General features: G+C 40.4%; 3 protein-coding genes across 5 annotated transcripts; 1 reads left to right on the forward strand and 2 right to left on the reverse strand.

Moving 5' to 3' along the window:
• Positions 1–162: 162 nt before the first annotated feature.
• Positions 163–12,673, reverse strand: ehmt2 (euchromatic histone-lysine N-methyltransferase 2). Of its 3 annotated transcripts, none has more exons than XM_056400115.1 (28): positions 12,632–12,673; positions 10,801–10,870; positions 10,474–10,635; positions 9,954–10,195; positions 9,636–9,705; positions 9,409–9,491; positions 9,160–9,300; positions 8,987–9,058; positions 8,491–8,611; positions 8,139–8,222; positions 7,834–7,970; positions 7,487–7,630; positions 6,982–7,304; positions 6,648–6,881; positions 6,004–6,086; positions 5,699–5,805; positions 5,062–5,184; positions 4,858–4,959; positions 4,596–4,700; positions 3,740–3,912; positions 3,427–3,594; positions 3,155–3,299; positions 2,956–3,033; positions 2,248–2,363; positions 1,847–1,933; positions 1,678–1,756; positions 1,114–1,289; positions 163–893 (listed from the first exon to the last, which is right to left on the reverse strand). In XM_056400115.1, the coding sequence occupies exons 1-28, from the start codon at positions 12,656–12,658 to the stop codon at positions 713–715; spliced, it is 3,633 nt and encodes a 1,210-aa protein (XP_056256090.1). In that variant the 5' UTR covers positions 12,659–12,673; the 3' UTR covers positions 163–712. The 3 variants fall into 3 exon arrangements, with proteins under 3 accessions (XP_056256090.1, XP_056256091.1, XP_056256089.1); XM_056400116.1 differs by having other exon boundaries at positions 3,740–3,894; positions 8,139–8,225; XM_056400114.1 differs by having other exon boundaries at positions 8,139–8,225.
• Positions 12,674–12,771: 98 nt separating this feature from the next.
• Positions 12,772–19,019, forward strand: LOC130184021 (zinc finger and BTB domain-containing protein 12-like). The gene is made up of 5 exons (XM_056399776.1): positions 12,772–13,056; positions 14,615–14,820; positions 14,942–15,136; positions 15,552–15,758; positions 16,230–19,019. The coding sequence occupies exons 2-5, from the start codon at positions 14,620–14,622 to the stop codon at positions 17,337–17,339; spliced, it is 1,713 nt and encodes a 570-aa protein (XP_056255751.1). The 5' UTR covers positions 12,772–13,056; positions 14,615–14,619; the 3' UTR covers positions 17,340–19,019.
• Positions 19,020–19,354: 335 nt separating this feature from the next.
• nelfe (negative elongation factor complex member E) lies at positions 19,355–24,218 on the reverse strand. Its single transcript, XM_056399777.1, has 11 exons — positions 24,099–24,218; positions 23,719–23,804; positions 23,171–23,240; positions 22,457–22,602; positions 22,055–22,129; positions 21,679–21,716; positions 21,281–21,576; positions 20,935–21,079; positions 20,746–20,800; positions 19,766–19,868; positions 19,355–19,648 (listed from the first exon to the last, which is right to left on the reverse strand). The coding sequence occupies exons 2-11, from the start codon at positions 23,791–23,793 to the stop codon at positions 19,575–19,577; spliced, it is 1,077 nt and encodes a 358-aa protein (XP_056255752.1). The 5' UTR covers positions 23,794–23,804; positions 24,099–24,218; the 3' UTR covers positions 19,355–19,574.
• Between the last annotated feature and the right edge of the window lie 31 nt (positions 24,219–24,249).

Genomic DNA, 24,249 nt, shown 5'->3' on the forward strand with positions numbered 1-24,249 from the left:
AAACAAACTTGATCTAAATCTAAATGCTGCACATATAAGGTAACTTTAAATGTCATTAAAAGTGTTTGGCTGCTGTTTTTAAAAGAAAAGAAGAGCTGTCAGTCACATCCTGTTGTAAACCAGTGAACACAGATTTAAAATGAAAAAAAAAATTACACTTGATACAAGAGCCCAAAGACCAACTCATGAGCTAATTTATTACACTAAATGTGACAAAGAAGACAATATGTATAAAAATAAAGAAAATAAGGCTAACACAATCATCCAAAAACAACACTATCCCTCAGGTCCGTATGAAGTCCAGTATGGGCTAGAGGCTGACCCATTACTGTACTGCGTTAAAATGCATTGTGTTTGTTGGCACAACAGAAAATACATGAATATATACGACTGTTATATGATGGCAGATTCCTAATGCACAAACTTCATGTGTCAAGGCAAAAGTTCAGAGTGAGATACAGTAAAAATACTGTACATACAGAATCACAAGACATCCTCTTTTCTTCAAACATAATACACACAACATTTAAAAATGTTAAGGCCCATGTCCTCAAATAAAAAAAAAAAAAAAAAAAAAATCACAAGTAGAAAAAACAGCACCAAACATCAAACAGAACTTTATACATGAAAAAACCTTCAAGGTGTATTTCCACTGCCAATGTGCGTATGTAAAACTGAAGAGGTTTATCCAAAGGCCCCATGGGTAAGTGTTTTAAGAGTTTCCTAGCATGGCTATCCCACAGTCAGCTCCTGATTCTGGGCAGGCCTCCAGCCGAGCCAGCCTGCTTTGCTCCAATGCGATGGCCTCGGCCGAGTGTTTGCATTTCTCTGATCCACACTGACAGGTGAAATACTTGCTCTTAATGTCCCAAAACCGGTCTCCATAGTCAAACCTAATGAAACAGACAGGACCAGTCAACTCAGATGGGACTTTGGGTTAAATATGTTAGTAACAAATAAAACCTTGAATGCTCAAAGACTACAAAAATGACTGCAAGAAAAAAAAAAAAAAAAAAAAAAAAGGATGGACATGGAAGAAATCACAGAAAGGCAGCTGGGACGATGTAAAGAAAGAAAATGAAGAAATAATATAAACGCCTCTCGACTTCTCACCCCAGCTCTTGTCCACTGAGGATGTCTCTGGAGCTGAAGAAGGCGATGCGGGGGAATCTCAGGTCTTGGTGCAGCATGAAAACACGTACTGGGATGAGGTTGGGGTCACAGAGGTGGTTGATGAAGCGGCTGATGTTGCCGTAGTACCGGGCATCAATACAATACACCTCCCCATCCTGCACGGGAAACACACAAGAAACACACAAGAAAAGTAAAACCTATTATTTATTTATTCCTAACCTATGCAGCAGAGTTCCCATAAATTTTTACTCCATGGCACAGAATATAAGACTGATTATTTTTGATGAGCTTTGTGTGTGACTGATTTCTAAATGTTAAAAGTGTCCCTTTAGAGTTATTACCAAAGGCTAGAGAAAGTCTGCTGTAAGCTAAAAACTGGGGCAATGTTGTCTAGCTCAGCAGTTGTAGATACAATCTGTTTGCTGACTGCATGAGATCAGGTCTGGTTAGTTATTTACGATATTCATTATACAGGAAATTCCCAGCACTGTCATCTATCTCTATAAAGCAGAAACTGAAAAGCACATTTTAAAAAAGGTTTACCTTGTTGTCTAGGTCAAACAGGTAAGAGTCGTCCTCTCTAACATCTGCCTCTGCGTCAGAAATCAGCTCTCCGACATATCTGTGTGGAAAGAGGGATGAAACTTTTAAACTCTGACTTTTAATATAAGAGCAACCTGTTGTGTGTGTGCAAGGGACAGGTTTCTCTTACTCGCAGATGAAGCTTCCCTGGGGAATATCTTGCAGAGCTCGAACCCCCCAGCCCATCTTCTCGGTCCTGTAGAGCTGAAGACGCACTCTGTTGGAAAAATAGGAAATAATGAAAGTTCAGACTGTAGTAGTCAAGAGGACTAAACAATTTCAAGGTAATCAGTCCGCATACTGATAAAATAACAAAGATATAAATACTGAGCTAAAATATTGGGCTTTTGAGGCGTGTATTGCAAACTGGAAACACTCTCTCACTTGAAGCCCATTAACTTCACAAGGATTGTTCATCAGCTAAACTAGTTCCTGCAATACTCTGTCAAAAACAGAACCATCACATTTTAACCTTTTATGATACACGGCTGACAAACATTATGTTGCACGAGATGCACTTAAAATTCTTACTTGATTCCCGCCTGTACTACCCTGTTCTTGCATGTTCGATAACAGGAACACGCCATGTTGCATTCAAATATAAGTGGAGGTTCAATTTTGTTGAACTCTTGGAGCAGCCGCTGGTCCTGGTAACAGAAGAAAAAAAAGGCAAAAACAAGTTGCAATTACTTTCACTTCTTCAGTTTAACACTGAAATATTCTGTAACCATTGGATTTTAGTCCCTAACCTCACACACATCACTGACTTTCAAACCAAAAAAAAAAAAAAAAAAAAAAAAAAAAAAAAAAAAAAAAAATTGTAATTGCAAACTATGCAGATCTTAATTGATCTTACAGAATAATTCTCTTTTTGCTTGCTGGTCCAGGTGGTGGCTCCCCATAAGGAATACACATGAAGCTGGTCAATTTCATGTTAAATGTCTCACTACTTAAAGAGGAGGCCACTGATTTATCAGTGCACTCCTGTAACATTGTCAGACTCATCAAGGACAGTTTAAATAAAAATGATCAAAATTGATGCAGCAGAACCAGAGATAGTCTTTTTTTGTTTGTTTCAAACATTCTTCTTTCTTGTCAAAACCTGGCGGCGACATTACCCACAATACAACTCAAATGCAAAAATTCTGCCAGGGTTGAAGATTCCAACAATGAAATCCTACAGGTTTTCTGAGTAAATTACTTTGACGATGTGGCTTTTAAAACAATATTTCTATTTACCTTGTCATACCAGCAACGGATGCTGAGCTGTCCACAAAGGCAGTTACTAGATGAGCAGTCATCAGTGCAGCTACAGTGCTAAAAGAAAAGATGACAGAATTAATGAGATGTATTTTTTCCCTGCCGAGGATGTAGGTGTGTGTTTGTACTATAGAAAGAGAACAATGAAGTCAGAATGAGAGCTTGTTTTACATTTTACCTGCAAGTGTGTAATGTTGCGGTCTATGTTCATCGCTGAAGTTTCACAGTTTTCTGAAACATATTTGTAGTCTGAAGGACAGCCCTCGTCATCCACTGCATTCACACAGGGAATCGGCACGTTCTCATAGCCCTGCGCTATGTCACTGGAACAGAAAGCAAGGGGTTAAATCAGGACTATCAGGGAGTTAAACATCAGAAGACAAAAAAAATGGGGTTACAAAGAACAAGCTCATCATAAAACAGGGCTCCTTCAAAAAAAACACAACCTACCTGCAGATGATTCTTTCAGTCCGAAGCATGCGATTGGTTATTCCCCTCCGCAGCTTCCTGTTGATCTGGAGTGCGACCCACACTGGTGTATCAACCCGTGCAAGGGTGAGAGGTGTGTCTCCTTCCCTGTTCATGATGTCAATATCTGCACCTCTGGACAGGAACAACCTGCAAAAGAAAGACAGATGTTTTTGGTGGAAAAAAAGTATTGCACCCATGGTTAAGTGTTAGATAGGTGGCATAGCTTAAAGCAACAGATACAAGTGACCCCTACATTAAATGGGCATACAGCTTGTGATTGACAGTGACTCACGTAACACATTCCAAGTATCCCTCTCGGGCGGCGATGTGGAGCGGCGTGTCTCCATGCATGTTAACTGAGGCGAGGGAACAGCCAGCGTTCAACACCAGCTCTGCTATGTCCACATTCCCTGCATACGCCGCCCAGTGGAGACACACGTTCAGTTCCTGGAAGGAAACAAGGGACTGTTTAAAGTAATAACCTGAAATATTTTCATACAACTACATCCATTTTGCTGTTCCGTCTCTGTCGCGACTCGTTACACCACAGTTTATATAGCTTTAACATTTTCTCATCATTTCAGGCAAAGTCCTTTGACACACAAGACGAGGTGTGTTTAATGTTTCCAACAGCAGCAGTCAAAGCAAATTTGGCTGAGCAAATCAAACCTGAAACAATTAGTTGATCAAATCATTAGTTGATTAGTTGATTGACAGAAAGGTATTCAGCATCCATGGACCCTGGAAACTTGTTTCAGGTATTTTATGCCATTTTCTACAGACCTTCTACATTCTACAGACCAAATGACTCACTGACTAACATTCCTGCATAAAACATATTTTTCCAAATCAAGTATTTCAAGATCACCTCTTAAAAGTTCAATTACACAAGCCGAATCCAGACCTCTGTATTGTGATTTTTCAGCAACACAAGGGAAAATAAAAGGGCTAAAAAAAAAACCCCACAAAGGTTGATATAGATATTTAGGCATAAAATAGATCAGACAAGTTCCACCAGAGTCAAGTTCTAAAATCCAGCTCTGGTGAATGTATATTACCAGGCATACCGAGGGGAGCTGCTAGAAATTAAGTAAAAAGACTGAAAAGACACTTTTTTCTAAGCCCAGTGTTGAGTAGTAGAAACTTACCTTATCATTGATGGTGACATCAGCTCCTCTGTTAAGCAGTGCTCTGATCACGTCAACATGTTTGTGCTCGGCAGCCCAAATGATCGGTGTCCAGCCACCACTGTCCTAAAACCAACAAAGAAGAATCAAAATTAGGCAACACTGGCCTCGTATGAGTCGGTGTAAGACAGTTAAGATGCACTTTTCTTGAATGATCACATATCTATCTATCTATCTATCTATCTATCTATCTATCTATCTATCTGTCTATCGTGTCCTTTACCTGTGCGTTGACATCAACCTGCCCCGTCTCCAGCAGCATGCTGACGATTTCAAGGCTGCCCAGTTTGGCTGCGTGGTGGAGGCCAGTATATCCATCCTCTTCCTGATGAGTAATGATGTAAACAAAGACTGAAATCCATATCAAATCAAACCTGTACATGTTCACATTTATTCTATTTTATTTCAGGCACTACGAGACACTTACTACATGATAGACACAGGCGCCGTTTTGGACCAGGTAACGAGCCACCTCAAAGTGATTATTGATGATAGCCTCCAACAGTGGAGTCCTCAGGTCTTTGTCCTGGGCATCCACTTGAGCACCAGCCTGTCAGTATACAATTAAAAATAATTGTGAATCCAAAAGGCACAAGCCTTGGTGAGATTGTGAAAAGTCCCCCAAAAACACCTGTTACAGAGCATGGCTTCTTTAAAGTAAAGTTTAAGATATTTCTGCAATGATTCTAAATGCACTGGTTTCAATTTTTATCCCTTACTGCTCAATTTTTACTCATGCTTGTTTACACTAAAAATGTAGAACTGAAATGTTTGCTGCATTCGATGATCGACAGAATATAATTTTGATGATCGATTAATTGTTTCAGTCATTTTCAAAGCGAAAACGCCACCGTTCACTCTTAAACAGCTTCTCATGTGGGAATATTTGCTGGTTTTCTTTTTATATTTGATAACATACTGAATATCTTTGTGTTTGGACAGTTGGTCAGACAAAATAAGAAAATTGAAAACGTCACCCTGCACATCCCGATATAAAATGACTAATCATCACTAATAATCATGTAAAAGAAGGGAAGGTGCTAACAATGCACTGAATTTCTCACCTGTACGAGCATGTAGCAGACTTCCAGCAGTCCTCTTTGAGCAGCAGCGTGTAGAGCAGAGCGCCTGTTCTGAGAGTCAGGCTGGTATGTTGGATCAATGCCCTCCACTGACACACACACACACACACAAATACAAAAGCACAGTCTTCATAGACAAATCTGTACAGATCTACAGCAGCCATGAGAATGATCAAACCCAGACAACAAGTTTTCTGTTGCCGTCTGTATTTCAATACAGACAGCACTCATCTTTGAGAAACCAGATGAAAAGTAGAGTCTACAATAAAGGCATATTTGCCACTCACTCAGCATGAGCAGAACTCTCTGCACTTCTCCTTGCTTGGCAGCGGGGTAGAGCTGGCGAGGGTGGAACCTCAGTTTCTTCCTCCTGGCAAATCAAAAACAACAGGCTTTCCATTGTGGTCTGAAATAGTCTGAGCTCCTCCCTTTGACTGAAACATGTCATTTCATTTGGACGAGCTAAAGCTAACAAAACAAATATTTTGTCTTGCTTGACCCATCATGCAATTTTGCTGTAGCTGCAGATGAACTGTTCGTTTGCATAAAACTGTTCTAACAGCTGGTTAGTAGAGATGCATGCAATTTTCAGGATTTCAAGAACAAATATTGATCAATTATCAGCAGCTGCAGATCAGATATTTTCAAGTATAGAACATCTCTAAACTGTTAGCACACAAACATCTTCAAAAGAGTAAAATAAGTTTTACGGCAACTCAAACATGATTTTATACTGTGCTTACAGTGTGTATATACTTTAAGGAAACAAACGAGACAAGCATTGAAAGCTCAATTTTAAACTAAGTAGTAAATAAAGACCCAAAACAACATGATATAGAAAAAAATCTATTAATTATTGTATCTAGTCCATTGTTTGATCCCTTGAACCTACTGTGACTGATAATCGTAAAATCTTAAACTAAACTCCGACCTCTCTGTGTCCTGTGTTAGAATGGCCTTCTGCAGCGCCGCCCTGCTGGGCCCAGGTGGAAGTGCACCAGGGCTGATGGGTTTCCCATTTGGCATACAGAGAGAGGGCCCCACACTGTCCACTCCTTCCTCTGCTGGGGGGATGGTGGCCACAGTCGCTACTGAGGCTACAGGCTGCGGAGGCTGCTGCTGCTCCACTGCCAATGTTACCAAACCATGGCTACGCATACGAGCACTAGAAGATGCAACGAAGGAGGGAAGATGTAAGGAAATGACATTTTGTACAGGTGAATGGAGTCAAATCGGTCAATAATTCTTATGTCAGTCAGTCATACCTGACCGGTCTTTCGGGCATCTTCCCATCCTTCATCCCCCCTGTGGAGGCGGTGAGCGAGGGTGCAGTGGGGACAGACGGCGGCAGGGACGGGGTGGTGGTGGAGGATGCCGACATGGTGACAACGGTGGTTGCAGAGGCTGTGGAGGAGCTGAAGGAGGGGATGGTGACCTCCTGGGCCTCCGAGGCATCTTCGCCGCAGTGGGGACAGAAAAGCATACCACCGCCATTTGCCCTGCTGCGCCCGCCGCCTAGAACCGTCACACAACCGCGGTGGAAACGGTGAGCGATGCGCTGGTCCGGGCAGCACTCAAGAAACGTGCCCTGAAAAAGGAGAACATTTAGGATATGCAAGAGGGAGAAAGAGGAGAAGCAGGTAGGATGTTGAGGAGAAGAAAGTAGAGAACAGAGCAGGGCATCAAGGAGGAAGAAGAGAGTATCAAAGCATTAACATTAACTTTAAGTTATATCTCTGTTTAACCACAACAGGTTGTTTAAACTCTTACCGCTATGCAGAAGTATCCACACCCAGGACAGCAGTGGTGTTTGACCATGTGTGAACGATGGACGTCACAAAGCACCATAAGGGGCACCCGACTGGAGGGCCGCATGGTCTCCCCTTTAATAGTCCGACTGGTACAAGCCCTCAGCTGAGAAACAGAGCAGGAGAGAAAAGATTAGATTACACAGCTGGAGTTCCCACGAAAGCTATCTGCGAGCTTTATGAACTATCAAAGACCAGCGGACAATGCATCACACTCTGCTGTCCAAATCTACACATGATGCAAATGATGGTTCTTAATTCAAATGACCAAATGCAGAGTCAACACAGAAAGCAAAGACAGAGACAGACCTCTCCATTGATGCTCTCAGTGGCCATACACTGTCTGCTGACTCGGTGGCTGGTGCTGTCCACACGAGGAGCCTCCATCCTGCAGCTGCACAGAGGAAGCTCCTCCAGCCGCTCCGTGTCTCCTGCATCGCTTCCGTCTGCACAGGAGAGGAAAAAAAAATTGATTTTTCAGAAAATTTGTTTGTGATCTTAAGGCTGAAAGAGATAAACAAAAGTTTTTTTATTTCATTCAGGGTCATGAACCCCAAATATTAGTATAATTTATAGCCGAGCTATATGCAGTGACGTATCGATCATAAACCTACCATGATGAGGAGAAAGTGTCAAACTGTCAGCAGCAGCAATGTCCAGAGCACCCAAGGGAACCTCTGTGTACTCTGCAGACCTTCCTGCTGAGGAACGATCAAATGACTATGAGCATTAGGCATAAGAAAAAAACATACTGGAAAATGATCCACATCAATGAGAGGCAATTAACTCCTTTTAAACAGCAACCCAACACTGAATTGACAACACTAACAAAAATATATTTGGGCTTTTTTTTGTCACTGATCAACAGAAGAAAACGCTAGTTTTTGATGACTGCTTGCTCTTGGCACATTTTACAGCTGTGCAACAAGTGTGGTTTCAGAAAACCCCATAAGTAATGTCACTCACCTCCCAGCGTCTCCACCACATCAGCAGTGTTTCTCTCTTTCTCCTGGTCTGACGGCGGCCATGAAGACTCCTCGCTCTCATTTCTGCTCTGGGCGGTTCTCTGTGTTTCGGACTCTGAACTCTGCATGGGAGAAAGTTTGTCTGAATATAACATTTGACATGTGTGAAAGGGAGAAAAGAGGTTGAAACTTCTGAGTGGTTTATTTTTTGACTGAATTTCAACAGTCCTGCCACTGCTTTCTCACTATTCTGCAGCTGGTGGCGGTAAAGTGCAGGGAAACATATTTTTCAGTCACCTACCCGTTTTTCAATTTTTTCAAGTGGTGCTCTCTTCTCAATTAGGTATAGGAAGGAGTTTGAGTTGTTATACATTCTGTATTTTCAAGCAAGTGCACAATGATACAACAATTTTGGGCTGGTATTGTCAGGCTTGAGTGACATCTTCAGGTGAGATATAAGTAATCAGCAGGGTAGTAAAACCGATAGAGTCACTCACATGATCTGACATGTTCAGTGACCCCTCTATGTCTTTAGTATGTTGCCTTGCTTCTCCCCCACCATCTTCAAACTATTAACGAAACAAAAGAAACACAAATTTAACAATGGAAAAATGACTTTGACAATGGGTAATCAGTTTCAAGGGACAATATGTAAATCTAAGTCTCACACCTTTTCTGAATCTCGCGTGGACGGACTGGAAATCTGTATTTTCTTGGCCGCCTCCTCTTCTGACTTCCCCACACTGCTGCAGCTCTTCACTGGTGCGTTCTTGGCAACAGGCTCCGCCTTTTTATGGAAGAACATTTCTTCCTGAGTTTTAAAAGAAATCAGAAAAGACATCAGCAATAGACAACATTAACCACTGAAAGCTTATCGTAGCAAAGTGTAAATTATATGCACGCAGAAACATCATCTTACCGCAGTTTGAGCGTTGTCTGGAATGTTCTCAGACTTCTCAGCTGTGTTGTCAGATAAATGATCCAGTTTTCTCCTTTTTACACCTGCAGGAAACATGACAAAGCAACATAAACCATGAGAGTGAGCTTTGATATTAACAAGGACCCCTGACTCTTTTTTATTCACAGCTAACAAATTATTTCACACAGGTAAATATTAGTCGGTGGGAATATTTTACTGATACAAACCAGTTTCAGTGTCAGGGGAAAGGCAGGCAGAGGATCCTGAGGGAGTCACAGGTGCCTCAACGTGACTCATCTGTGGAACAAAAAAGTGACTCAAGTTATATTATATATAAAAGAAAAAACAGAACCACTCCTATACTGTGTGTGTTTGTTTAGTCAGTGGCTAGAAAAATGCACTCTGTTAAAGAATCAAAAGACACTGGGCCAAAGCAACGTCAGATGCCAAATGTTGGAATAAAATCAAGACAAAAAGTTACATATTTGACTCCACTCAATTCAAATGAAAATGCTAGCTCCTTGCTAGAGATGAAATAGGCTCACCTGTCCTGGTGGAGGCCTGTTCATGGTCTTGCGGGCTCGGTGGATCTTTGGTGGAGCAGGGGAGATAGAGGGAGATGAGGAAGCTGTGGCAGAGGAGCAGGAAGGAGCAGGTGGCAGGGTGGATTTACTGCTGCCGGGTCCAGAAACGCTCATCTTTGCTCGGCCGGGGGACACGGTTGACGTAGAAGGAGAGGAGGACAACGAAGAGGAGGATGTTGATGGAATGGACTTTGCTGCGTGGCCTGTGATAGGGACATAAAACCACTTACTGAGTACTGTTTTAAAAATCCTTGTAACTGCTGAAAGGTAGCTATCCACTGAAAAATTTTATTTTATATTATCATATTGCTATAATAATATCTTACTTAATATATTTCTTACTGTTGAATTTATGCTTCAGGATCAAAACAGTTTCTTCATCTTATTGTAAAATCTGAGACAGATAAAATCAGGTAACTCAAACAGAAGGAGCCACCATTTCAGCAACACTGAATGAAAGCAGGCTGGATCCAAGTCTCACCTGGAGCAGGTTTGTTTGGGGATGAGGCAGGTGACGATTTCTCGCCCTCTTCTCCAGCTCTGGATGCTTCCTTACCAGGCTGCTGAGGTGACAACATCGATGGGATACCACCCATGGGCTCGGTCTTCTTGGCAACAGCAGTTGTGGCGGGGGCTGCATTATCTGAGAAACATTCAGAGCCCATGACTTCAGAAAACTACCACAGCCATGGAGTGAAAATCAAAACAGCAATATAATTCTGTTGGTCTGTTTACCTGAAATGCACAGATTTCAAACATTAGTACAAACCCCTCATGTATCATCTGCAGAGATGAGATGTATATGTACCTTCCTTGACTTGACTTGGTCCAGCTAACGGCTCTGCGGGTGTTTCTGAGTCATTTTCTTCAGGGGGCTCCTGATAGAGAAACAACAGGAAAATAAGTCAGAAAATGTGTATCCATCATTTTTTAAAGCAACTGATATTCAGGAATACAGACCAGTAAAGGAATTTATTCACTGCAATTCAAGCAGCAACAAGAACGTGAAATAATTTAGCTTTTGTTGGAGTTGTGTAATAATTTACGCACAGTAACACTCAAACTTCAGAACTATGGTCTACTTTGTTTTTGACAATGAATTAGAAGAAATTATTAGCTATACTTGGACTGCAACAAATCTACTGCACTTCTGATATCATTTAGTTTCTTTTTCACTGGCTTTTCAAGTAGCTAAGCTTCATTTTATAAAAATTCACAGGATTACATTGATAACTACCATGTAATTAAGACAGATAACTCTTGATGTGGTCCTTTTTTTAATCTCACACCACAGCTATTCATTGGTTCTACAACACAGCCATTTGGTTATCCATTAATGTACTAATAATTATTTTTGCTCTATATGCTAGTCAAGACATGTTTCCTAGGAAACACACAAAGTTTATGCCACAGGTGGAAGGCAGCTAAGTACATTTACTCAAGCACAGCGCTTATGTGCAATTTTGAAATACTTCTCCTTTACTTTTATTTCCATTTAATGTTACATTAATCATCTAAAACATACTCCTTTCACACTTCATTTGTTTTATAGCTGTAGTTACTAGTTAAATGTATATGTATTAATGTAGAAATATGAAGAAAAAACTATGTCATAAAATACAACACATTGTTAAAGATCATAATGTCATATATTAATGAATCCGTCACAGGGACAAAAGGAGTCATTTTACTTTGAAATTTGTTTGGTATTTCATGCAGGACCTTTACTTATAATTGAGTATTCTTACCTTTGGCAATTATACTTAAGTAAAGGATCTAAATACTTCTTACATCACTGGATAATACTTACTTACTGGTTCAGGTTTTGGTTGTGTCATCACAGGTGAATGTCCCTGAACTAAACATGATGTTTGTTTTTCCAGTGTAAATCAGGATGAATGACAAAATACTTGAGATGTAATTAACTGTGTGGAGATACATGAGATGCAATGTGGTAATTGGTTCCATCTAAATCCAATCACCAGAGACACACAAAAAAAAATAACGAAATAACATAACAATAGCAGCTGTTCATGTGTTTGCAACCGCTCAAGTCCTGTGTTTAATTTCCACCTACTGCAAAATAAACCTTTCAACCAATGACTGATGTTCTCTGTTGACACGACTTTACCGCCATCAGTCAATCAACTCATTCATTCCTTTCACAAAAACCAAAGCAGTGTGCTTCAGCCAACAATAGTCGGCAAACTAGAAAGGAATATGAGGCTAAATTTCACTCACTGGCTACTTACAAATCCTCCCATTTCGCTTCTGTAGATTGACTTTTTTGGCTGCGGATTTGCTTTGAAAAAGGTCCATGCAGAAAAATCTTAAACGCGGGTTTAATACAACAACAGACGTCAAATATGCAATGGTCAAACAGTCAAAGAATCAAGAAAATAAGTAAAAATTCAAAAACATTAAAGCAATCCTCAAAACTGTTACAGGCTAATGATGCTAGCAGTGCAGCACAGCTTGCAACAAAGAGCTCTTACAACCGACAAATTAAGGTATTTTGGGATGTGGCATACTGCAGCTTTACTGACATGGTTCGGCTGTGTAGGCTATTGCGTTTAAAGGCGTTTGAACAAAGTTAAATTTCATTAACGTATCATTTTGTATTGCAGTGGGGTTCCTACCTTTGTCGTTGTCTCAGATGCCGACATGTTTCCCAAACTAGCGTCGACGTAAATAACGTACTATGTCACGGGTCAAGCCCCGCCCCCCAATGTCAGTTGATTCTGAACGCCGCTGATCAGGAGTCAGCGTGCGTACACTGGTTTTATTACTATCCACGAGGAGAGGCTTCCCACGAAAACCGATTCAAAGTCAGTTTAGAGGCGGAAAAGGTCCGATGGTTTGTAGCTATTGTCACGGGATGCGCTTCCTCCAAAAAGGCCAAAAAGTAAACAGATATCGGGGTGGAAGCTAGTGGCAGCAGGGATGAGAAAATACTGCCGGTCAAATATCGCCACTTCAGTCAACGTTTGTCCTGTTGAAATAAAACCTTGATTTTGTTTTTTAAAGAGAGCTCACAAGACATTCAACAAAGGGAACGGGGAAGGTTAGTGACGGCAAAGTTTAACGGGAGCTTTTGTTTGTTTATATCAATGGTTATCAGCAAGCTAACCAGTAGCTAACGTTAGCTAACGATCAGACAAGTGGGTTAGCTAGGCCACAAGGAAAAGAGGAAAACAACTGTATCATAATCGATTTAAAGCTCTTATGGGAATCACATCAGTCAACAAATTAGCCTCAATTTGATTATGGACTTGTATATAGATATTAGACACTTGTTCTGAAACAGATGCATTGTTAGTCTCTCTTCGTAGCTACTGTCACACAGGCACGTTAGCTAACTTTTCAACGTCCCTCAAATCAAAACGGGCGATTTATCGATAAAATATCTATACAGTGACGTGAGGGTAGATGCCATCCGATATACCGGATTACATTAAACACGTAACTAGTTAGGAACACACTTTAAATATATCCTTTTTCTTACACGTGCCAAACTAGTGATACAATCTCCTGAACATACTTTAAACCTGAATTTAAAAGAATAATAGCTTGTACTTGAGGTTTATCCAACATGTCAACATTGCTAATGATTTTTGTCACAGGCCATATCACTCACTCATAGCATACAGTCATGATAGTAGATCACCAGTATTCACACCTAAATCAACACCATTATGAATCTTGAGGTATTGATTGAAATATTCTGTGGTTTTTGTTTTTTGTCAGTTTTGATCAACTCAGTCTTGATCCACACATCATGTTAGCCAGCTCGATGATTTAACAGTATTTTAGATATCTTTCGCTGGACTGTTCTGTCTAGAAAGTGTCAGAAAATAGTGAGAAATGTCAATCACAATTTCATAGAGCCCAAAGCTGCATCTTTAAATTCCCTCAAATACGTGATCAACAGCGCACAACCAAAAGATGTTCAGTTCACCATCACATATAACAAAGCAAAGCAGCAAATCCTCACATTTGAGAAGAGGAAATGATTGATTACCAAATGGTTTCTTATTAATTTACATATGAATCCACTAATTATTTCACCTCTATGTTTCAGTCAGTCTTTTAAGACATGAATATTTACCATATTTAGATAATTTTTTTACAAGCAGCTACCAAACAAGAGAAAATAATGCCTTTATTTGACCTAGTTACACTAATACTACCTTTGCATCTTGAGCACTGACTGTTTGTGGTTTTTGTAGTTGCAAAACTGTTTGACATGTGCAGCTAGAGCAACTGCTTAGTAATGAATTTTGTTACCTCAAGATATAAGTATGAAAACTGACCCTCTTAACAGCTTGATTTCATATAGGAACAAAGATGAGCTTGCAATCATGCTGTATGCATGCAATGTAATGTGAAACAGTGTCTGACTGCATTACAAGTTCTGCTAGTCCAATCTTAGGTCTCAGGCGACGGTGTGTATGAAATCAGGCAGCCACGATGTATCCACTGTTTATTTGACCTGTATTTATTTGCATCAGCCATTTTGTCCATGTATTGATTGTCTAAAGATCATCCAATTTAGTTATTTGCCATCAATACTTGATTTTTGTAATTTGTAGACAATAACAAAAATTCTGATTTCTACTCAGGCAAGATGGAGATGCTGTGTTTCCGGTTACCGGGTCACGGGGACACGACCCTGAAGCACATGAATTCTCTGAGGTCCCGTCAGCATTTCTGTGACATCACCATAGTGGCCAACAACCAGACATTCAGGGGGCATAAGGTTGTACTTGCTGCCTGCTCGCCCTTCTTGAGGGACCAGTTCCTCCTCAACCCATCCGCCAAGCTTCAGGTTGGCCGAAGTCAACGCGCACCCTTTCACACTGTCAAAGCTGTCATTGTGTCTCTCTTCAGCTCTTAACTCTGAGTACAAACAGTGCTTCTCCGTGTTTTTGTTTCACATTTTTATCCAGGTGTCAATGCTGTATAGCTCCACAGTGGTGTGTGACCTGCTCCAGTCTTGTTACACTGGTGTGCTGCAGTTTAACCCAGAGGACATCGTCAACTACCTGACCGCTGCCAGCTACCTGCAGATGGAGCATATTGTAGAGCGCTGCCGAGGAGCTCTGAAGAAGTATGTCCAGCTAAAGAACCCCAGTCCACCGAAGGTCAGTAACCCAAATAAATCAACGGTTTTAGTCTTTCTAGTTGACACATACAATATGTTGTGCAGTGCTGGGAAATAATATTCACACCGGCTTGTTTCTCTGGATTTTTCCAGATTTAATTTGGTATAATTTATTTAGGCTCAATCTGAAAAGATGAAAATGAAAGTCAAGTTTGAATCCCTTATTTTTCCTGTAGCTTGTAAATTAATATAGTCTTTGTGTAAAAAAAAATGTGACAAATGTGTGTTTGTTCCAGTTTTATTCCAGCTTTACGTAAGTGCTTACTGGCCCTCTCATACCTCTTTTTTCTTTCTACATTTTATAATATACAGTATTACATTTTCATCGATTTCGATTTCATAACTTTCAGTTATACAGCTCAGTCTTTGTCCCTGTTTCCCTTTTCTTCCTCTAGATGACTGCAGAGGAAGGTCAGTCTCAACCGGTGATCGTCAGTGGCAGCATTCATTCTGTTGCATCTCCTCCCCCCAGCCGACCCTCCCCTGTGGATCCACACAGTCCTGTAGTACGACCGGTGGAGGAGAACAACGGCGATGTGTCTGCTCAGGGCAGCAGTCAACACCACGATGACAGTCCCGTGCTGGATGAGCCATGCATTAAGGTTTGTGTGTGTGAAAGATAAACCAGAGACCAGGGCACTTTTTTACACCTATACAATGTCAGATCATTTGCAGTGTTTATGACACACACTGATTAATTTAATAGAGATAATTTGGTTGGCACTTTCTCTCACCATTCAGGCTCACAGAGGTGAATATTTAGTACTCAAAAAATTAATGTTGTAGTATTCCTTTAGGCACCTTTTGACTAATCACTTGTGTTAATTGCCACATTAGCCTGAGTCTACCTGTCTGTCCTCATTTTTAGTTTTTAGTAGAGTTAAACAAATTCACAACTGTTGCCTGAATAATATCTGGCAACACACAGGCAAAAAAGGGTACTGTCTTCCTCCTCCTGTCCCTGCAGCCCCTGTATACCCAGTTATAAATGGTCCCCGTACATGGTCAATTGAAGTGTAATAAATGGTGGGCTCTTTAGTTGATAGCTGACTCAGTCTTCAACTCTGTTATAGGTTAATGGATCAGATGAGGAAGAAACCAGACAGGAGGACTACGATGTGTTCAGAGTGTACATTTCCGAAGAGGAGCAGATGAACAGAGACAGGGAGGAGGAGAAAGGCGCTCCCTCTGATGCACCTCCAGATGCTTCTTACCCAGAGACAGAAGGTGTTGTGATCAGAGGAGAAGGCAGTGAATTTGACTTGAATCAAACAGAAGATCTCAGCACTGGAGGACTTTCAGTGGAGGGGCTCCGCGCTTTCAGAAGGCTGTCTGAGCATAAAATTGGCCGGGGCAGAGGGAGAGGCAGGGGGAGGGGTTTCAAAAGGAGAAGGTGGGTGTCATCTCAGGAGAAAAGATCCTCAGGCTTGGCTCACCACCCGGATTTGTGGTACCTAACAACCGCTGGATTAGGTGGGGGTATCGGGTTGGACTACAGCCAAGAAGGGTTGAAGACAGGAAGTTACGTGTCACTCGAACTCCCGGGGTTAGACTTCAGCATGGGTGAAGCTCAGGGAGAAAAGGGTTCGCCAATGGCAGCCAACAGTTTGAACCAGTATTCCCTGGAGGAATCTAGTTGTGGTGCCGGCGAGGGGAGTTCAGGGATGGCAACTGTTGGAACAAATGAGGGAGGGGACGAATCCGTCGCAGTTGTCGGGTCCACTTCAAGCGTAGCAGGACCTGTAATCTGTGAGCACTGCGGCATGACTTTCCCCTCAGCCCACTCACTAGCTGTCCACTCCCGCTCCACTCACTTACTGTACGCCTGCCCCTGCTGTGGCAAACACTTCCACCACTCCGCCAACCTCACCCGACACATGGCCGTGCACCGGGGCGCCGGCAAAACCCACCAGTGCCCCCTGTGCTATAAGACTTTTACTCAAAAATCCACACTGATAGACCACATGAACCTCCACAGTGGCGAGCGCCCGCACCACTGCGCCTACTGCCATGCCCGCTTTGCCCACAAGCCCGCCTTACGACGCCACCTGAAGGAGCAACACGGGAAAACCACGGGGCAGAACTCCCTGCATGAGCAGGAGGAGATTGAGAGAGCGAGAGGAGCTGCTGGAAGGATAAGAGAGGAAGAACAGGAATGTTTGGTTACTGAACAAGTGTCATAGGCCAAAGACCACAAAGTGTCTAAACTAAAGCTGCTCAGGCCCGACAGCGAATTTCGGAAAGTGCTGTAGAGTGAGGAGATCATTCTGTGGGAATGATCTCCTCACTCACTGTTGAAAACTGACTATGAGGCCTTTTAAAAAATCTCAGACTGTGAAAATAAAAGCCCTGTCACATGAAATATTTTTCAAAGTTGCATAAGAATATGCATACTAAGTGATGGATATATGTAAAAATGACTGAGATTTAACAGTCCACGACCCGTGTTCACCGAGCCAAACCTTTTTCACACCAGACAGTTTGACTTGTCATAATAGAAAAAGTACAGGTGTTACTAATAACACTAACGATTGCTCTGTTCTAGTCAAGTGTCTCGACCATGGCTCACAACACTGAGCCAGCACATGAACCATAATTGAACCCTGAAACTGAACAAGCCAAATGGAATTCAGCCGTCATTGATTTTATTATTTCCACCTGTGGCTTTTCCTCCTTTGCCATGTCAAAATATCTGCTATGACAAAAGCCTATTGAGTTTAATGTCTGTTAGAATAGTTTGATTAGTTTGACTGAAGACTGTAATCTTAAACTTGAATACATGTAGTACACGTTGAGTGCAATGCCTGGCCACATTTCAAAGAAAAGATCATATAAACGAGTGTAAATAAAATAATTCAAAAGCCTCTTCTCTGCTCGATGTGAACATTGCTCACATGTATAATTTCCTGACATGGACGCAAATTAAAGCCCCCCCCCACCCACACACACACACACACACACACACACACACACAGCCACCGTCCACCCACGCAGGTGCTTTTACTTATGTAGCCTGATTATACCCGCTATCAAAGCTGTGATGTTGTCAGCAGACTGCTTCGTTTGTGTTGCACCTGTGAGAGCGCAGCACAGCTTACACCATCATTGTTATTTGTACATGGATTACAGTGCATCATACATAGTTTGGTCTAATTTACCAGGGTAATTGAAAGCACCTGTGAAGGCATGCAGGGCCCTTAATGAATCACAGAGCAAGATGTGGCTAAAATGTGTAAAACATTTGAAGATCCAATGTGACATATTAGAAAATTTTAATTGAAAGTGTAAAATTATTACTATATTTATTATACAACTGAATAACTATTACTGATGCTTTAACGTGAGCAGCATTTTACTGGTCTAGATGGAGTTGGTCTGTGCTATTCTATGTACTGTTTGGTGGTTTAATCTGCAGTATAATGATGCAGTGTATTTTATATGCTCATTATAGGTTTTTAAAATCTTAATCTTCAAAGTTAACTATAACTGTCAGAAATATAGAGAATACATACACCACCCAATGTCAATCTACAATCTGATATCATTAACAAGTGAGAAAGGTAAAGATAACTCTGAGGTCTGTATGTTTGTTTAATTGTTCAGTGGTGAGTGAATGAATATAGGGCATTCGTTTCGTCCTCGTCTTTTAAGTGGGTTATTTAGACATTTCAACAGTTTTGGGACATAACATCTCTAACTCTCTCTAAGAGGTAAATAAATTAAGAATACTGTGAATTTTTTCCGAGAGTTCACTGTTTGTGATGAACTCAGGTGTTTCTGACTTGCAGATTGCCACCAGGTGTGTATGTATTTGACTGTACCTGACACTTGTGTTAAACATACCTTAAAAATGTTGGAACATACTCTGCAGTCATCCTTTTGTCAAACAAATCGCTGAGCATTGACTAATTTTGGTGTGCATTTACCCACATGACCTGTTGTCAAAGTTTACCTGAAGCACTTCCACCCAGCCTATTCTGATTGCAATACTTTACTGTACCCATAATGCCTGTGGTTATTGTAGTAGTTAGAGGAGCTGCAAGTATCTGACATGGTGTGAGAATTGGTCTGGACTCTTGCAACTGCATTATTTAGGTTTTGACTACAATGTAATCGTATTTATCTACATCATAATGGATATTATTCCCACTTTGACCGTGTCTTGTCAATTCAAAACGATTGGAAATCTCAGCCAACATAACAATGTATGGATACTGTTTATTAAGCTCCACAAAACAGTATCTCTAGTTTCATGAACAAAATTCACACACAGCATCACATACCAATCATGTGAAATAAAAGACAACAGAGGATTTGTATTTATCCTGCAAAACAGACACCTTCTGCAGCCAGGCAACAGTTGATTAAAACAAAAACATGAAAAGCTCTATGCAAAAATGCAAAAACATTCTTCTCCTTCAGAGGAAATCTTCACTGTACACGACTTGGTTCCTCTTGTCCCTGTAGGAGCCTTTAGTGCTGTTCTGCACAGCTGTGGAAGAAGAGAGACAGTGGTGAAGGTTAATCCATGCTGTGCAGACACACACACACACACATACACACAGAGTCTGATCAGTGTCTAAACAAACAATAACAGTGATGTGTTTACCCAGTGACGCCCACACAGATTTGCCGGTGGCAGCATCCAGCATGGGCTGCTTCCTGGCGATGCTGACTTTGATGTGAATGTCTCCCACGGTGCTTCCATTCAGCTGTGAGATTTAAAAAAAAAAAAAAAAAAAAAAAAAAAAAAAACAAGGTCTACTTTGTATGAAGTCTACATGAGCAGGACCACAAGTACCAAGTGTCTTCTAGTAAACTAAAAGAATGGCTAGATTTCATTATTAATTGATTTTTTAGACATATTAAATTAACAGTAAAAATTTACTTGAGTATGAAAGTTAATTCTCAACTGTGGGAAAATAGTTTGACAAAACACTTTAAATTAATTATAGTACAATAATGACAATAGTCGTATAGGGGTTCTTTCTTTTTATTCAGACACAAAATTTTAATTCAGTGTCCTGAGGAACTAAGATCACAACTGTGTAATTACTAATTAACCATCGTAATATCAACATTAGAATACTAATAGAGGCAACACTATTCATTAAAATGTTATAGAACTTCAGTAAATTATCTCACATGCCACAAACCTTATTTTACATTGTAAACTTATATTTACTATTTTGATCATAGTCATTTATTTATTTATATATATTTGGCAATCTCCTAATATCATACCTAGCTAAAATTCTATCTAAAAACTTAAACCTGATATTTAGGCTTCCCTGACAGAAATAAAATTGAATATCTGTGCAAATGTACTGTGCTACTTCTGTAAATTTTATGCCGACATACTCAATGCTTTAACACATACTTTTTTTTTTTTCTAATTATTATTTCATTGTTTTAATGATCAGGTGGCTGCCTGCTCTGCTCTGAATTACATGTATATTCTGTTTTGAACTTCTTTGATGAATCCCTCTTATTTGTTTGTTGCTTTGTTTTGGATGATGCAATATTATTTATAGAGGAAGAGGACTATATGTATTATTGTCAGTTTTTCTGATATTGATTAGTACCTACCTCAGCTACAGCCTGGTCCGCAGACTCCATCTTCTCAAACGTGATAAACGCACAACTAGAAAGAGAAATAGGAAACATAGGAGAGAATAGTACGTTGTGTAATCACAATTGTTTTATTGCTGTTTCTTATCAGAACAGCAGACAGAAATGAAGTATATGTGCACACAGCTTTGTATAATGGGTCCATACTTGCGTGGGTTGTCCATGGAGAGGTCGATGATGTTTCCATGTTGAGAGAAGGCAGAGCGCAGGCTGTCCTCGACAAGCCCAGAGCCGTAAACATATACTGTATTCCCCTTTCGCACTCCTCTCCGCTCTGGGTACGAGTCTGACCCTGAGGATAAGCACATGGGAGACAGATCTTTTGACAACCACCACCACACTACACCCACATTATGACTTGGCTCTGCAATGCATTCTTGTCAGCTGATGGTACTATTTGTAGAGAAATCTGCATCTCTGCCTTCCCTATGATGGACTCCCTGTTGCATAATTGTATAATATCCTTGTATGACAAGAAAAAATGCTGGCTTACGTCTAAATGGTCCATCTCTGTCTCTGTCCCGGTCCCTTTCTCTTTCCCGGTCTCGATCTCTTTCTCTGCTCCGGTCTCTGTCTCTTTCTCGGTCCCGATCTCGTTCTCTTTCTCTTTCCCTGCCTCTGTCTCTATCCCTTTCCCGGTCTCTCTCTCTGTCTCTGTCCCGCTCCCTGTCCAGCTCTCGGTCGCGGTCTCTTTCTCGTTCTCGCTCTCTCTCTCTGTCCATGTCGCGGCTGGATGACATGCTGCCTCCGTCGTCCTCATCCCGGTATCGGTCGCTTGAACTGACAAAGCTGCAGAGGCACACAGGGAAATAATGTTACATTCACAGATACTCACTGACGGTGTATTAAACTGGTTGTTTCGCTCATTCAATCGTGATTATTGGACATTACCTCTCATACAGAGATTTCCTCTGGGCTCTCTTCCCAGACTAGAGGAAGCACAAATATGAGAACATCAGAATAAGCCGTACCTATGGTTTTCTGCCCGAGTACAACACAGAGCGTTACAAATTTTTCCTCAACCTGTATATGTCATTTTTGAACATCACTGATCACCTGATGTTTTGATCTGAAGATGTGCTTAATGTGGCATATATGTCTTTTTAGCAATTGCAATTATCTGCCACAGCAACATGTAAATTCTGTATTGGTGCTTTTACGATATAATTAATCAATATTCTAAATTTGAAGAAATGATACAATTTGAAAAGGAAACACCGGTTGCAACAAAGTGGTCATGTTATATCATGTTAAATCTCCACTAAACCTCAGGTTGTTCTTCATCTGTAGAGACGCTCCTTTGGAATGGTAAGAAAGCAGGAATTGGGCCTTTCTCAGGGTCCTGTGCCGGATAAAGAGCAACAATTAAACAAGTGAATGACCAAAACAAAGCGGGGAAAAAGAAGTTCAATAACCAACCAAACTAACAGTGAGCTTAGTGCTGTGGTGCCTTCTCCTCACAGGTTCACTGTCACAATGTAACTGCTTTGTTTCCCTGAGTGTTTTTCAAAAAAATTATGTGTCTGCCAAGCATATAGATTCCACAATAACATATCAATTGATAGCCATGTGCCCACGTTATTCCACTATCTGATTATATGTCCCTCACCTGCAAACACCAGAAATTATCTTGTTATGGGCCATGTAGTATATTCAATGACAATCCTACCTTGAGTTTAATCTCCAGCATTCGAGAGCGTTTAAAACCTGAGTTCTTGTTCTCTGATTTGATGGCACTGATGGCACCTGACTTGATAAGCATCTTTGCTTGCTCTGTTGCTGTTGCAGTGTCAACAACGGGCTGGTCCGACAATGCTGTGATGAAGAAAAGTGTAACATAAATGTGTGTGCAAGATGTTCTGTATACCATGTATACCCAGTTTTAAGCAGATTAAGGTAGTTAATGAGCAATCAACTAAATAAATGCTGTTTTGATTACTTTAATGTGACTGAATAAATATACAAATATGCAGCCAAGTCACATGTATATTTTTGTCCAGTTGTTATTATTTATGGCTTGAACATTTATGATTCATTCATTCATTATTGTGTTTCCTCTTGTCACTATGTTTTCGTTTGCTTTTTTAATTCTTGTGAACAGGATATATTTGAACAAAAGATCAGAGTCTCAACAGGTGTCACTGTATACATTATATAAAATAAAGTGATTCAATAAATTAATCAATTAAATCATTGACTCAGGTGCCAGTTTAGACCTAGCTAATACTAATGCATAATAAACTGCCAACTGGGTGTACACACTAGGGACGCTGGGGAAAAATTCAAATGAGAATGCTGATGGCGAGTTAATACAAAAATGTATTTTAGTTTAGACAAGTGTTGAAGAAGACAAATTATTCTAAATTCAGTCAAAGGCACTTACTCCGTTTCAAGCCACTCTGGTTTGTCTGGTTGGTTGAACTCTGCTTCTTCAAGGCAAGCAGTGCCTTTTTCTGAAAAGACAGTTAAACAACAACAATTAAAAAAAAAAAAAAAAGAACACAAAGAAACCATTAAATACTTATTTCATTGGGCTTCTTCCATCTTATATCACTTACGAAATTCTTCCCTGTCCATTAAAGACTTGCAGATTCTACTTTCGTTTCTTCTCAATGTAAGAATCAGCCGTCAGCCTCATCTCGCCAGTCAAGTACAGAATTGATTTAATTTTATTATGATTTTTTTATCTTTTATCTGCATGGACTGGCACCAGTTAGGATTTCTAAAGTGCTACTTTTTTTGTTTTCAAATATGATCTATAAATGACTAAATGAATGAATAAATAAAAATAAATTGACTTTGACTTCTGAGTCACACACTCCATGGCGGAGAATTCAACACGCCATTAAAACAAACGTTTGAATATTACATATTCACGTCTTTATTTAAAATGCCAAGTCTTAAATGTTTTCATGTTTTTCAATACTTTACCTTTTTCTTTAGTTTAGCATATTTCTTTTGCAGGGCCTCCTCTTCCTCCGTCAGTGAACTTGGAAACACCACCATGGTGGCAACCGCTATAATACAGACAACTGCATTAACAGCTGGAAACGAACACAGTTTATGTAACATGAATAAACATGAATAATTTCGTTTATTTACTTTCAGCTCGTCCACCGCTGCTAGCCCAGATAAGCTAATTAGGTCGCTAGCCAGAGAGCAAATGTTCTGCTTCCATAAGAATACAAATGTTGCCAATTCAGACCACACAAAAAGTAAACTACCAGCCTGTCAGAATAATAAACCATATGCAGACTGTTAAAACCACTTTATCTAACAGTTTTTAGCTTGTACTTAATTAATTCACTTACCAAACTCAAATGGTGCTGTGCGCCGACTTCAACAAAAACACTGACGCGTAAATATGACGTTGCAGCTGCTGCTGACGTTTGGCTTTTTTGCAAAATATAAATTACAGAAAGCAGTATCCATTTGGAGTATAACAATTAATTACATATTTTA

The sequence above is a fragment of the Seriola aureovittata genome, chromosome 16 (genome assembly GCF_021018895.1).
Source record: "Seriola aureovittata isolate HTS-2021-v1 ecotype China chromosome 16, ASM2101889v1, whole genome shotgun sequence".
In the NCBI taxonomy this organism is placed as follows: Eukaryota; Metazoa; Chordata; class Actinopteri; order Carangiformes; family Carangidae; genus Seriola; species Seriola aureovittata.

Excerpts from the sequence above, each read along its gene's own strand:
- ehmt2 (XM_056400114.1), bottom strand. The coding sequence starts at position 12,658 with ATGTCGGCATCTGAGACAACGACAAAG. Across the intron at positions 6,882-6,981 it reads ATGCCCGAAAGACCGGTCAG|TGCTCGTATGCGTAGCCATG; the intron begins GTATGACTGACT and ends TGCATCTTCTAG. Across the intron at positions 4,960-5,061 it reads GCGCCTGTGTCTATCATGTA|GAAGAGGATGGATATACTGG; the intron begins GTAAGTGTCTCG and ends ATTACTCATCAG.
- LOC130184021 (XM_056399776.1), top strand. The coding sequence starts at position 14,620 with ATGGAGATGCTGTGTTTCCGGTTACCGGGTCACGGGGACACGACCCTG. Across the intron at positions 15,137-15,551 it reads AGAACCCCAGTCCACCGAAG|ATGACTGCAGAGGAAGGTCA; the intron begins GTCAGTAACCCA and ends TTCTTCCTCTAG. Across the intron at positions 15,759-16,229 it reads TGGATGAGCCATGCATTAAG|GTTAATGGATCAGATGAGGA; the intron begins GTTTGTGTGTGT and ends ACTCTGTTATAG.
- nelfe (XM_056399777.1), bottom strand. The coding sequence starts at position 23,793 with ATGGTGGTGTTTCCAAGTTCACTGACGGAGGAAGAGGAGGCCCTGCAA. Across the intron at positions 20,801-20,934 it reads TCCATGGACAACCCACGCAA|TTGTGCGTTTATCACGTTTG; the intron begins GTATGGACCCAT and ends TTCTCTTTCTAG. Across the intron at positions 19,869-20,745 it reads CGGACCAGGCTGTAGCTGAG|CTGAATGGAAGCACCGTGGG; the intron begins GTAGGTACTAAT and ends TAAATCTCACAG.